This window comes from Rhamphochromis longiceps, linkage group LG13 (genome assembly GCF_057381845.1).
Source record: "Rhamphochromis longiceps isolate RC_006_pf linkage group LG13, R_longiceps_female_GT1.1, whole genome shotgun sequence".
Taxonomy (NCBI): domain Eukaryota; kingdom Metazoa; phylum Chordata; class Actinopteri; order Cichliformes; family Cichlidae; genus Rhamphochromis; species Rhamphochromis longiceps.
In genome coordinates, this window is record NC_140569.1 from 27,052,662 (window position 1) to 27,067,561 (window position 14,900).

Consider the following 14,900-nt stretch of genomic DNA (forward strand, 5'->3'; position numbering starts at 1 on the left):
GTTAGCCGCGACCAGTTAATGTTGTTATTATTATTTTGCAAACAATTTTGGAAAATACGTGTTTTCATGTACGCCTTGTTATATTTCCACTATTTTCGGTTTTCTAGTCTTCTGCTAGCAGAAGTTTTTTTTTTTTTTTTTAAACTACGCTACGTGGGCACACTGAGAGCTGTTTTCCCCATTAAATCAGCTCGGCGTCTGTGCTTAGCTGTAGGCCCGGGACAGGACGGAGGCACCCGGCTAAAGGCTAAAAGCAGCTCAGAGGCTGTAATCCCCGGATGAAAAACCATCATGGCTGCCACTCGCTGAGCTGTCAAGCTCTCCACAAAAGAAAAGGTAAAAAAAAGAAAAAAAAAGAAAAAAATTCAGAGACTACTAGTTAAACAGCTACGGCTTTATTAATGATTTATTCAACCGCTCGGGTCTTTGTGCAGTAAAAAGTCGACGCGAGATGAATAAACGGATGCGGTGTAACTTTGTTGGCACGCTTTGTATCCCTCAAGTTATTCCGTCTTTGTAAGCACTTCTGCGTCACGTTAATTCAAATCAGTTAAACGCCGCCTCAGTTTTAACAGTTAGCTTGGTCACCAAATTAAAAACACTCCTGTTTGTGCGATAGTGGAGAGACTCGGGTGCTACGGTTTTGTCTAACTTTATTCCCGAGGCGGTCGTTGTCTCTCTACAAAGCGAGTCTTGTCACTTTGTTGTGGTCAAGTCAAACTGCACAATGGCCGCGCAGCACCCCTCTGTTTAATCTGCTAAAAAGTGCTAGCTCAGTCTATTCTTGTTTATGTGCGTCATTTATTTAATTTTTTGAGTCGAGAGGGATGTTTTTAGCTGCATCGCTTAGCATAGCACATATATGCTGGGTTTATGCAGCGCATGAAAGTTCATAAATGGAGCAGGTGGGTTTCCTGCACCTGGTAGTCGCAAATAGTTTATTATTATTGTACCATATGTGTAATTTTACATCCAGGTAGACACAGTTTGAACCATGGCCAGCAACAGGTGGACTTGTATTAAATTAGGATGCAGAGCAGGACAGTGAATGCAGCAGCTGTAAAATGATGAAGCACAGAGAATAAAGTACAGTATGACCAAATTGCTTGTGTTTTTCTGCACTTTCAGAAATCTGGGAAAAAACAAAATAAAACCATGGATTCGGTGGGTATCTGCACAGCTACATCTGCAGGAGATAATAAACAGCGTACCAACAATAAGAACAGAGACCGCCACAAACAGCTCCACCTCAGGAAGAATGCCGTTCAGCCCCTAGCTATGCAAAATGAAGATAAGCGTGGACCAAAAAAGATATCAGAGGAGTGGGAGCAGAGCACAGTGCGGCCTTCATCAAAGAAGCCCTCGCAGGAAGTGCCGCAAAGCCAGTGCGGGACAAATAACCATGGGAATGCGCTCCGGTTCACCTGCTCTCAGTGCAGTGACAATTTGGAATATGTTCCCAAAGACTTAATGAGACACTTTGAGGAAAAACACAGAGGGATTGCCCCATTTTTTTCCTGTCATGTATGTAGTTTTAGCACAGACAAGTTCTCCTATCTTCAGGTCCACCTATTAAGCCACAAAGACACTTTTTCTAGCTGCAGCATATGCAATGATGACATTAGACGCACATGGCCTGAATTCAGTGCTCACCTGACTGCGTATCACTGCCCAAACGGCAAATACTCATGTGAAATGTGCCAGAAATTCTCCACAGGTGATGTTAGAGTATTTTTAGAGCATGTGTACATACATAATTTGGACCTGGAAGGAGCCGATGATCTGTTGGTGCAAACAAAGGACGTGAATCAGCTATCAACTACTCAAAGGTTACACTGTCATCTCTGTGGCTTTGAGGCATCTCAGAAATGGTTGATAACTAAGCACATTAAGACTGCCCATATGTGCCAGAATGGCAACCAGAAGAAAAAAAGGAAGGCGGTTCATTCTCTAGCAATACAACCAAATGATACAATCCCCAATGTGAAGCCCAGAACAAGAAGTGCAGTTAGGGAAATGCGCTGGCTGACGCCGGACTGCCTTTCTCTGCCCGGGAAAGAATTCTTGGATAAATACTGCCATCTGTCAGATCCACAAACGACACTAGAGGAGACTCAAAAGTTTCTGATGAAATCTGTTGCAGGAGAAACCGGTGACCAGAAATGGACCAAGGCCCTGAAAACTGTTCTGTCAAACATCCCGCAAGATATAAATCTTCTCCCCATGCAGGAGAACAGCATCGTGTCATCAGATCTTACTGTTCTGACGCTGAAGAACAAGATAACTGTAGCTCAGAACGGTGCTGCTTACGGCAAAAGGTTGAAAACGGTGGCATCATCAGATAAGGAAGCTGAAAGTGCTGCTGGCGATGCTCAGTGCGTGGTCAACCAAAATGGATGTCACTCGACTTTGAACGAGTGTGCTCCGTGTCTGCATGCTGAAAATAAACTACATAATGATGTCCCGGCATCAGCCCACACTGAGCCAACGGAGTGCACTCGCATCCAGGAAAACCGAGAGAATCAGGAACTAAAGATTGTTCAGGAAACTGAAGAGCATATTAAAAAGGTGGAGGGGCCTGTTTATGGTGATGGCAATCATGTTTCCAGTGATCTGAAGTTGACAAAGGAGGCTGAGGAGCAAATGCCCAAATATAAAGTCATGCCAAAAAACAAGAGGAAATGTCGACGGCGTAAAAGGAAGACCAGGTTTAAAAAAGCAAATAAAAGGTCACCAGAGCTGTCCTTAAAGATAGTATTGAAAAAAAATCCTGTGAAGGACAAGCAGTGGGTGTCACAAACTTCTTTGTCTCCATCAGAGGGCAGTGGCCAGCATGGACTGCAATATCCTCATACGGCAATGGAGGAGACTGTACAGATTGTCCAAACCGTGTGCCCATTAGAAGTACACCAGAAGAAATGGACCAAAGGTTCAGAGACTGAACTCTATGACCAATTTGAAGCCATTAGCTCAATTCAGCAATCAAAGCCAAAAGAGGACTTCACTCCAGGATGCACTGCAAAACCAACAAGTTCTAGAAATATGACTGCAAACACGCCAGATCTACGTGAAGGTTTGATTCCGGCACATCAAGAACTGGAGGGCGATGCAGAGAAGTTGCTGAACTTCATGGAAGTTGACAAGAGCATTTCAGCCCTTTGGATGAGTCCAACAAATCCAAAGGCTGGGTCAGTGACTGAAGCAAGCCTTGAGAATGTAGGGCTTGAGCCATCGCAGAATGGCAGTCGCTACCCTGAGTCGAATGATGAGATGAGTTCTGCTGCTGATGGAGTGACTCCTCAAACCAGCGCCCAGTCTTCCTCTATTTCCCAACCGGCTCTTCCAACACGAGGTAAAATTAGAATTTCTACTTTCTCTACATAAAATGTCTGAAGATTTAATTTCCAACGGCATTTTATTCCCAATATTTGAACTTTGAGTTGTAATTTTAAATATGCTGAGTGTTTTTTACTTTTTATTTTGCAGATAAGATGGGTTCCTGCTGTGGCCCATCTGCAAAGCTGAGTGATCGGAGCATTGAAGGGGTGAAATTTGGAGAAGTACCTGTAGACTCCTTCACAAACATCCTCAACAAAAACCATTCACCTGCTGGTAAAGCCATCCAAGAAGAGCCCTCATCAGCCCCTGGCTGTTGGTGGCAGCCCGTCCCAAAAGATCTGGAGAGGACCTTGAAGTTGGTAGCCTTAAATCCCTCTCAGCTGCTAAAGCGTCCAACAGGAGACCAGCCTGTTGTAGTGCTAAATCATCCCGATGCTGACATTCCTGAGGTGGCCAGGATCATGGAGGTTGTGAACAGGTACAGAGGAGATGTGCAGAAGGTCATACTGTCACGCAGGACTCTGAACGCGCTCTCGGCTTTGAGCAGCGAGCTCCCTGCGGCAGACGACCTAACGGAAGCCGCATGGAGCGGTAAAAACTCAGTGCAGGAAAGGTTCTCTTTGAAGTTCAAACTTCGCAGGTTGAGCAGGAAAAAGTACGAAATGGTGGGCGTGATGTCTCCCAGCAGAGACGTCGTGACGAAGTTTCGCTGCTGGTTTTGTGGCAGGGTCTTCACCAGTCAGGAAATGTGGCTGGCCCACCGGCAGCGGCACCTGATGGAGTGGAATAGGCCAAACTGCGAAAACTCTTAAATGTCGCACACACTGGATTTAAAAAAACAAAACAACCCAAAGCAAACTTAAAATAGTCTGGAAAAAGGTGAATTTGCAATAAGAGAACGCAATAATGGAAACCATTTTTATTTTTACGTTTAAAAGGTTGTTGTTGTTTTTTTCTTCTTCTTTTCTTTGATAAGAATCAAGTCATGCTTCCTGGAGGGTTCACATTCTCAGGGTATTTTTACCTATTGTCTCTCCCAGTCTGAGTAGCTTGATGCACCTCTTTTTGGAGATGAGTGATTATTTGTAAAGCCACAAGGAAGTGGCGTTGATAATTTTGTTCTTTGTTTGTCTTATTGTCTACGCAATAGCTTTATTTAAGGTGACATAAGTACACTGTTGTATGAAATCTTTATAGAACACTGTAATATGTATATTTGCCATACCATCTGTTTTACGGATCAGTTTATGTACGGGTAGGCTATACAGTGTGGTAGCTGTAATATTTATGTTTTTTGGAATGGGTCACAGGGACCCACAAGTTACTCAGATAAACCAAAACTGTGTGTTTAAAACAAAAAAACAAAAAAACCAAAACCCCAATAAGCTGTTTTATGAAACATTTATTTATGATACTTCGGTTTAGCCTTTATGTGCTTCCTATATGCGTTTCCTCCCCAGGCCATTAGCAAAATAAGTGTATTTGCTTTTTTTTTTTTTCCCCTTTTGTGTAAACTCCAAATTATGTTCCAATATAGTATTAACTGCAAGAGAATATTTTGATGCATTTGTTCATGCAGTGGGAGCTAATACACTGAGGACTACTTTCAAAACATACCTGTGTTGTCATGTTCAGTGACAAATTGAGTTCTTAAAAAAAAAAATCAAACCTAGATTTTTGAACTTAAATAGGCCTCGATGATCTGATCATGATTTTTATTTAATTAAATTTTTTTTGGTCCTCCGTGCATTTCCTCTGTTTGACTTGAAATGATGATAATCTTATCCTTTGATTGCACTATGAAAGCAGGATATACATTTCCCGTTACCTCACCTTATCAGGCCGAAGCCTATGACAATCTCAACCGGTGTCCTACTGTGGCTCGACATTTCCTCGTGCAGCCGTGATCACTCAGTATTCACAGAGAGAAAGAGAGAAACGTGTGCCTGCTGTCTTGTGTTTGTTTGTGTCTGACTATTGAATGGATGTATGTATATAAATTGTGCATGAATCTCCGTTTCATAAGTGTGAATAATTCTTTTTCAGTTTAGCTTCTGAGATTTATAATTGTACATAGTTCTGCTAGAGGTACAAAATATTATATAACCTGAGAATTTTTCACAAAGTGCCTAGGAATTATTTTTATGCAACAAATGTACACGAGTGTGATAGCATTACATGTTGAAGAGAGAATAAATGGAAGACTTTGTAAGTTCCTGGTGGCATTTTGTTGTGACTGAATATACGAGACAAGAAAAGTTTTTTTTTATTAAAACCAAATATACAACCTTGTAGAAATTGCTCCTTGAAGTATTGCTATCATAAACCTACTGCTTCCTGCTTCTTTCTGCTCACAGCAAAGCTGTCTCATTCCTTGATTCATTTTAAAACACTGTTTACCAACTGAGCATTAAAAAAAAGTGAATAAAACATGAGTTTAAAAGTTCTCTGTGTCTGTGCTACTTCAGCTCTGCATGGCCAGCAGTGCAGGCAGGTCCAGTGTGCAGTCCTTCCACCATTGAAGAAGGGGAAAAAGATAATGGGGCTGCTGCTCCTGCACAACATCCTAACCACAGATTAAGGGTTGGGATGGGTTTGAATTTGTGTTGTCTGGCTCACACGCTTATTGAAATCCCATTGCGTGCTCCTGCGGTTTATTCTGAACCTGGTTGGTGTCCCCTGTAGAGCTCAAAGTCCAGCTCTAGACACATTCTAGTATTCTGTGTACGTTATTTATGCCAATTCGGCAAGTTATAATTGTAGATTTACAGTTCAAGGTGTCATTGTGGACAGTAGAAAAAGGATTGCTTTTCACACACAGTTCTTAGTCAGTTTGGCAGAAATGCATACATAAAATCATATATCATATAGTGTCAGACCACTTGATGCTGCATTAGGTCAAAAGGAAAAAAAGAATTATCACAAGTGAGGAATTCTGTCAAGATAAGTTCTCAGAAAATTGGGGAAAGATGATTCATTATCAGTGTAACACTGTAATGTCACATCACTCGCCAGGGTGTCAATCTAAATAATCTTTAACATAACACGATGGAAGCTTCCGTGTTGGTGAGGTTCTCATGCACGCCCGCACTGGGTGACTCCTGTGCTTGTTTTGAAACAATCAAGCTCTGCACTCGGGTGTGTTTCAAACCTGCCTTTTTAAGTGACAGAGCAACAGCCCCCAGTGACCTCTGTAAAGTCAGCAAACACAGTGGACCGAGTCGCTCGGCACCAATCACTCTGCTGTTTGGAGTCACCGAGGGTCGCCTAGGGCTTCACTGGGTAGCATAACTTGGTGGCTTCTTTGGCATTGCTCTGACTGTCAATCAGCACCAGGGGGTTTCTCTGGTGGTTCTCAATGATCTTAGAGATGCTGCTGAAGTGCTGCAATGAGAAAAACCCCCCACAAAGGAGAATATTCTGTTAGACTAAAGGAAAATGTTTACAGCATTAGGATGAGGCTTGAGATCATTTTAACCCTGTCCACCACTGTGTAGGTCTCTGTGTTAGGACATGGCCTTGTCTTTATGCGTGCATGTTGATGCCATTTTTGAAAATGTATTTGAATATGGCACATTTTACAACGATGCTGCCTAAAGACAAAAATATATCTATTCCCAAAATGCTGACTTAAAGTAATTTAATTATATGCAAGTTTTTCATGTAGTTTTGTTACGTAAGTATAATGTGAAATGCTACATTTAATGGAATCGATTCCATTGATCAAGTGGAAGTAAAAGGTTCTTGAGGTTTGCAGGAGTTTTTTTTTAAATCTCATGCTGGCCAGATCTCATGATGAGCAGGATTTCGGAATTTTCATAAGACTCTCATATCATTGCTCTTTTTTGGCCACAGACTTGTGGCACTATAAATTAATGGTAAGGGTAAATGGACTGGTACTTATGTGTTGCCTTTCTACTCAATTTAAGCAATCAAAACACTTTCTACAAGTGTAATTCACTCAGTCACACACATTCATACAGCTCTTATCTATGTCTAAGAACCTTTTTCTAACATTCACACACAAACCTGATGCTTTGACTAATGGACTGCGGATTAACCTACCAACAATCTGATTGGTAAATACTACTATCTACTATCTAACCACAGCGGCCAACTTCACGAATCACTGGATGACCCTTTAGGTGAAAAAACAAGCTGACAGGTAGAAAGCGTTTTAATAATAATAATAATAATGTCTACAGTTTGTAGGCCCTGGGGCCAGGTGAGTTAAATGAACTTGTTAAAAAAGGCTTTAATATGGGACCTTTCATTTAGGAAGTTTATTCAAAAGGGAAATTTGCAAAAAAGGTGATTCGTTTTTTAAGAAGACAGTCATAGTGTTGTTGTTTCTTTAATATGAGTCTAATAATTATTAATAAAGCAGGGTACCTTTCTAATTCATAACACTACTGATTAAATTGGAAAATCTTTTTGGTTTATGTAGCTTGAAAAAGGAATAATTTCCCCTAGCTTTTGCCTGACACGCAAGAGCCCACGAGGACTCACAAGCCAATACACCTCTGGTGCTGGTCCTAAGCCCAGATGAAAGGGTAGGGTTTCATCATCAGGTAGGACAGCCAGCACAGAACCTGTGCCAAATCAGCTAGGCAGATCATTTGCTTGGGAAAATGATATCTTTGGGTAAGACACAAACCCAAGTTGCTCTCGATGCATCCATCAGAGCATAAATGTGTGTGAACATTAGATAAAAAACACTTACGTAGGAAAACGCACAGAAAAATATGCTTGTGTGAATGAGGCAAGTTGTATAAGGTGTTTAGGTAGTGTAGAAAAACACTATATAAAAAATCTGTCCATTTACCGTAAACGCTGTAAGTAAGCAGAAAATTTCCAAACATTTTGAAAAGTAGACGTTTAAATAACAAAATGAATTCTAACTGAATTCCCAGCTATAGCCACGTTTCTTTAGCATTTACGCTACTACTATTGTGCATGCTTACTATCCTCATCCTATTTAGAATTTCTTAAATGTGGGTTAAATGAAGCATAAAGTATATCTGTTGTTATTTATTGTACCAAGTAGTGCAGTAAATAGTAAGTTTTGTGGTATTTGCCACACTAATGTGTTACCTGTAAAGTGTATGGAACTGTTAGTGTCACAATTCTGACAAACAGCAGCCTAGACAGGCATAAAAGGGCTCTTACTAAAGTACAGATACACTTAAACTGAACAGACCTATCAAAGACGTATATTTACCTCTTCCCCTTTCTTCTCTCTTCCCAGAGCATACTGCTGAGTGCTTGGTATATAGCGGATTGGGATGTTGTACACTCTGCCATTGTAAAACACCACTAACGTATACGGCTGCTGTGCGTCATGACCAGAGCTCTTTCTCACCATAAATGCTCCATCCTGAAACAGAAAAAGCTCAGCGTCAAACCCAGATTACAAAAATGACGGCTCAGCAGCTCTCTCTTCTCACCAAGAAGATTCTCACTTTATTCAAGCGAAACAAGGCATCGTCAGCAGTTTTTCGGTCGCACCCACTGGCATACCAGGGTTTCCTATAGATGTCTGCATCCTGAAATAAAGTGAAGGGAAATGAGGGTTACAAATATATTATGAAAAACATCTTTGCAGTCTACTGTTTTAAGAGCACACCTTATCTTGATCTCCTGTGTCATTTTCATGAGGCTCTGCGAAAATAAAGAATTTATGTCATTTTACATTGAAGTGCAAAATTCCCATGTATGTGGATGTTAGACACAAGGGGGGCCCACACTTACTTGGGGAGGTAAACTGTGGAATAGGAATTCTGCAAGACAGAGTCCACAAACAGAGCAGACGTCAGTGAGTGCACAGTACAAAGCTGTGCTTAAAGACATTTTTTTACCACTTACTTTGGTCGCTGAAAGTCCAGTGTAAAGGCTTTTGGAGGAGTCTTCTGTTCATTATGAGCCAAAGGCAGTGTTTTGCCTTGAAAAATACAGACATGCTGAAATTAGTCTGCTTACTGTTTAGGTATAAGTAGAAAATAAAGATAATTTTTCAGTAATCAGCAGTTTGTAAAATTTGTCAACAAAGCATTTTCAGTCTGTATATTTAAGTCCTTATAACTGGAATAGATTTAATGTGAAAAATCTGTAAATGACGGTAAAATCTACTACAGTCCAACTCGTCTGTCATTCTTATGCACTGTCTGTACTGCTCGTGTGCTTCTGCAATTAAGTGATAATGGGAAAGCAAGTGGAAACCACAGAGGAAATGAGATGTGTGCTAAAGCTGTGCACACAATTATGGAAGCAGATTGCACTAATTGGCTGATTGTCCAGTGTTTATTAAAGGCTCAGTCAGGTGTGGCTAATAATGGGAGTTAATTAAAATACTTACTTTCACAGTCCTTTGCTTTTAAATCTGGCCTCTGGAATGAAAGTCATATTTAGTATTTCTTTCACCGTCATCAGTGAAAGTGTGTAATGTTGACAGGGATGAGTGTATTATATGAAAAACTAGACATTTAATCAGATAATTATAATATTCTAACATTGTTTGCATTGCTTTCATTTAAATTAAATTCCTACCGGTCCTAGAGGTGGTTTTGGTGACCTCCTGTGGAAAACAATGAAATGATCACTTATTCTATTTTTTTTTAGCTCATAGCTTTATGTTAACTGAAATAATGTTAGGGTAAGTGATGCTTACTCTCTGGGTATAGGTTTAGGTAGACGTGGAGGACGATTCCTCCCAGGACCTAGAAGAGCAAATACAAAGCAGTTATATGAGTGTATTACTGGGTTCCCTATACAGTATAAATGCTAGTTATGTCAGTATTTTTGAAATTATAAATTAGTCATTCCATCGTAGAAAAGTTATTTGTCACTTGAGAGTGGCGTTCTTTACACCACTGCATCTGACGCTTTTTACTTGGCCTGATCTTGACTAATACGAATGACCTGAACTGCAACCTTTGATCCTGTTTGTGGTGTAATGCCTTTTGTAGCAGTTCAATGGATTAACTTACAGATAGTAAGGATTACAGTGGTACTCCTTAAAAGGTTTGTGCTTCAACTTTGTTGAGTGAAAGTCTAGTATCATATCAGTATTCAAAGGAGCTTGCAAAGAAAAGCGTAACAATGTGGTGTATGTTAACAATGTGGTGTATGCTGTACAGTGCAGCGAGGAATGCCCAGACCTCTACATTGGAGAGACCAAACAGCCACTTCACAAGCGCATGGCATAACATAGAAGAGCCACCTCCACAGGACAAGACTCAGCAGTCCATCTGCATCTTAAGGATAAAGGACACTCTTTCGAGGATGCCAAGGTTCCCATTTTGGACAGAGAGGACAGATGGTTTGAAAGAGGAGTGAAAGAAGCATCTATGTCCACTGTGAGCGACCATCTTTGAACAGAGGCGGGGGTTTACGACACCAACTGTCTGCCATCTATAATCCAGTTTTGAGATCCCTCCCCAGACGCCTGAACGCCCACTCACATCCTGGGCCATCTGACCTCAGGAATTCGCATGATAAGGTGGGGCCAGGTTTCACAATGAGTTCACCTGAAACCCTGGCTGATTGTGAGCCACACCCATTTTCACACCTTGGCTCAGGCAATTAGAGGATCATCAGGGGGTCCTTTTGTCCCTCTGTGGGGGGAAACTCCCACTAGGTTTATATCTGGGACTCTCCACCATTTGACCTTAGAACTGAAGAAGCTTCTCGGATGAGAGGTGAAACGTCTTCAAGCAACTTAAAGAAGTCCAGACGCTTTTCTTTGCAAGCTCCTTTGACTACGATGACCTGGATGACCTTCACAGACATATCATATCAGTATGTTTGCGTCTGTAACTGTACCATGTTTGGGTGTAGCTTTCTACTGAGCTTGCTAGTGTTAGCTTAGCACTCAAGCCACCTGTATATGGAAAGTTCTGGCCCTAAAAACCAACGTGGCAGCAGCCAAAATGCTAAAATAAAAAATTTGTTCATAAAGGTCACAAAGACCTGAAAGCCCACTGATGACACCCAAAGTGTCAAAATTGACAGAATTATTTCCATAGCTAAGAAGCACCCATTATTTACACTATGTAGGCGGTGTAACATTGGAAAATTGTAAATTCAAGAGACACCTTCATTAATGCAAATACAGTGGGTTACAACAAAGTGCTAACCTTTGGCTATACTAAAGAGCAAGAAGGCCAGATCATACTTGCTAGAAAACATCTAAAAGAGCCTGCATGGCACTAAAATCAGTTATTTGGACAGATTAAACTGCGATGAATTCGTATAAGAAAGATCAGAAGAGAAAAGTAAGAAGATGGAGAGAAACAGCTGGGATCCAAGCATGCCACATTATTTGTCACACTTGGTGGAGGCAATGTTATGGCATGGTCATGCATGGCTGCCAGTGGAAATGGGTCACTAGTGTTTTTTGATGATGTGACTATAGAAGTAACAGGATGATTGTGATGTGTAGAGGACTGGCTATACTCTCAGATTGAGCCAAATGCTAAAAAACACCTCACAGTGCAAATGGATAATCACCCAGACCATACTGCAAAAGCAACTCAAGAGGTTCTCAAGGCAAAAACTTGGTATATTCTTCGAATGTCAAGTGAGTTGCATGATCCCAACCTAATAAAGCATATATTTCAGTTACTGAAGATAGATCAGAGTGAAAAAATGAACAAATAGGCAACAAATTACAGTGGCAAAGCATCTTAAAGGAATAAACACAGCATTTGGTGATGTTTGTGGTTTCTAGCCTAATGGGAAAATTAAATTAAAGATTTTAATCCAAGTATTGAAATCAATACTTGCATATAAAAAGAGTTTTTCCAAACAATTTTGGATGTTTGAAAAAAATATTTATAAAAATTGCTCTAATTCTTAAATTCTTAGTTAATATATCTTTTTTGTAAAAAACCTTGATTGCACTTTAACATAATTATTGTTTGGTTTAAAATCCATTGCGGTGGTGTACAGAGGCAAAACTACAAAATGTGTTACTCTGTCCAATAAGTTATATATACCTAACACAGTGTGCATACAGGCAGTTTGTTCGTAATGATACAGAGTGGGGGACCTTATCATAAAAGGGAACACCTAATCTAAAACTCCATCACTTTGATAAGCAGTGAAACACTTCCAAGGTCTTTCAGGTGAACCCTGCCACAGCAACACTACTAGTACATATTACTGGCCTTTCTGAACAAATAGTTCTTTTATTTCATTTCATACTCACTATCGTCTGGATCGCAAACTTCATATTCATCCCCATCAGTTGTCTCCTGGACCTGCATAATAACAACACCAATCCATTGGTATCCTTCTTAATGTCCAGTATCTTTTATGCGCCTTAAAAATTTGTAATCACTTACATGCGTGGGAGATTTCCTCATGTTCACTCTAAAAAACAAGAAGAAGAAAAGGAAATCTCCAAAACATCACTATACGTCAAATATTAGAATAGAATGTAATGACAAAGTATTGGTCATGCCATAATTTGAGTCTTGGTAGTCGTACCTGGGGCTGGGTTTTGGTGGTAAAGATGATGAGTGTTTTGCTGGGGTTGGACATAATCTAAAAGAAAAATCCAAGGAAATTATTAATAGTTGCAGTCAAAATGATTTCCAAATACTGTTATTTATTTGTTATTTATAACAAGTACTTTATAACAGAGTGCTCAGATAATTTACTCAAGTAAAAGTACCAATATTAAATAAAAGGGGAATTAATGCTCTATATTTAACATCATATTTAGGTACAAGTGTATTAGCCATACACTTAAATTTAGTATAAACAATTCCTTGAAGAGTTAGGCATTAGTGATACATACGCCTGGTTAGTTTTTAGAGTTGCAAAACAGTTTTATGTCTTTGGGGCTTGAAGGGTAGCAAGGTTAGGAACACTGATTTAACATTTAACCACTTGTTATAATATTAAATGCATGTTCTTCAATATATCAAGTCAATAACAAAGTACTGAAAAAGTAAAAGTGTTACAAAAATATGGCAATAAAAAAACTACTATCTAAGAATCTTAATATTACACTTATATACAGTACTTGAGTAAATTTACTTTGTTACATTCCACCACAGATTTGGACGTCTGTCTACATGAATGAATGTAACTCTGGAAAGTATTAAACTAACCTGCTTCCTGGATGAGCTGGAGAATTGTCCTGTGAGGGTAGCATAAAATGCAAACAGTGTTCAGCTTCAAGTATTCAAGTATTCATGTAAAAAATGTGTAATTACATTTTACATAAATGTCCTACCTCTTTGTCAGGAACTTCATAAAAATCTGAAAAATAACCACAGCATCAATTAGGCAGGCAGCAGAACCAAAAAAGCCACCTTTTGGTGCTGGTTTACATCGGCCTCTTCGGCTGCTTTTTAACTATCCTTTGCATTTGCATGCATTTACTAATAACCTGTTAAATACAGGAGTCACGACAGAGCTTCTTTTTTGTTCTTGCCTTTAGGCTGGAAAAGCAGATTGACGCAGTTGCGTGTAGTTTGCACAGAAGGTACCAAATAAAACTGTGAAAAGTGTGACACTTAAGCCAGAAAAAGAATTTACCATTTACCACTGCTCAGCTGCTCATTCGCATTTGCAGACAAACCGAGTTCTTACATGCAAACTATGGGTCACCGCAGCAATCTGCTATCGACTAAATTACTCACAAGGTTTTTTGTGCAGCACTTTCTTTGTAACACTTATCGCATCTTTCCCTTGTGGGGAGTGGTTTTATTAAAACCAATATTGTGGACAACTCTGAAGCAACTACATAATGTGAGATACATGCCTCTATTCAAAGGGAATAGAGATGTGGTTGAGATGTGGTTGGTTCATTACCCTCTAAGATTTTTTAACTTTTCATCTGAATCCTCCCTTAGTTATGCTGCAATACGTGTAGGCTGCTGGGGGATTCCCATGATGCATAGAGAGGTCTGTGCACTGAATCATACTTATTATCTCTGTCTCTCTTCCACAGCATGTCTTTTATCCTGTCTTCCTTCTCTCACCCCATCGGTCGCAGCAGATGGCCCCGCCCCTCCCTGAGCCTGGTTCTGCTGGAGGTTTCTTCCTGTTAAAAGGGAGTTTTTCCTTCCCAGTGTTGCCAAAGTGCTTGTTCACAGGGGGTCATATGATTGTTGGGTTTTTCCTCTGTATATATTATTGTAGGGGCTACCTTACAATATAAAGCACCTTGAGGTAGCTGTTGTTGTGATTTGGCACTGTATAAATAAAACTGAATTGAATTGAACTGAACTGAACTGAATCTAGTGCATAGTGAGGCTCTAATTTTAATAAACTTGATAATGTAGTTTACAAAACACATGCAAAACTTATTTACTACTAAAAAAAATGTAGTAAGATAGAATAACAAAGCAGCCTAGCCTCTAATCGCTAACGTTTTGACAAGTGCCCAAACTAATGTTTTTGCAACAAGAGGTACTAGCACACAACATGTTGTCAAGCTGACATTAGCGTTTAGCAGCAGATACTAATCAAGTACAAAATCATTTACACTTTTTGTTGCATCATCGTATGAGTAAAGTCCCATGACAATGAGGTGCACAGTTTGCACC

The 14,900-nt window shown here is 40.0% G+C and overlaps 2 protein-coding genes across 4 annotated transcripts in view; one reads left to right on the top strand and one right to left on the bottom strand.

Annotated features, from left to right (window-relative positions):
• On the top strand, positions 1-5,785 carry znf518a (zinc finger protein 518A). Its single transcript, XM_085428821.1, has 3 exons — positions 1-336; positions 1,129-3,352; positions 3,487-5,785. Exons 2-3 carry the CDS (start codon positions 1,156-1,158, stop codon positions 4,149-4,151), a joined length of 2,862 nt encoding a protein of 953 aa, XP_085284947.1. The 5' UTR covers positions 1-336; positions 1,129-1,155; the 3' UTR covers positions 4,152-5,785.
• blnk (B cell linker) overlaps positions 5,735-14,900 on the bottom strand; it is a 24,953-nt gene continuing 15,787 nt past the window's right edge. For all 3 annotated transcript variants that reach the window (XM_085428823.1, XM_085428824.1, XM_085428825.1), the window contains 14 exons: positions 13,583-13,608; positions 13,458-13,486; positions 12,829-12,885; positions 12,684-12,711; positions 12,548-12,599; positions 10,007-10,055; positions 9,886-9,913; positions 9,695-9,725; positions 9,205-9,280; positions 9,091-9,119; positions 8,966-9,000; positions 8,802-8,885; positions 8,561-8,716; positions 5,735-6,723 (listed from right to left, as the gene is read on the bottom strand). In XM_085428823.1, the coding sequence (XP_085284949.1) occupies positions 6,607-6,723; positions 8,561-8,716; positions 8,802-8,885; positions 8,966-9,000; positions 9,091-9,119; positions 9,205-9,280; positions 9,695-9,725; positions 9,886-9,913; positions 10,007-10,055; positions 12,548-12,599; positions 12,684-12,711; positions 12,829-12,885; positions 13,458-13,486; positions 13,583-13,608 (797 nt within the window). In that variant the 3' untranslated portion in view covers positions 5,735-6,606. The remainder of the gene's footprint in view (positions 6,724-8,560; positions 8,717-8,801; positions 8,886-8,965; positions 9,001-9,090; positions 9,120-9,204; positions 9,281-9,694; positions 9,726-9,885; positions 9,914-10,006; positions 10,056-12,547; positions 12,600-12,683; positions 12,712-12,828; positions 12,886-13,457; positions 13,487-13,582; positions 13,609-14,900) is intronic.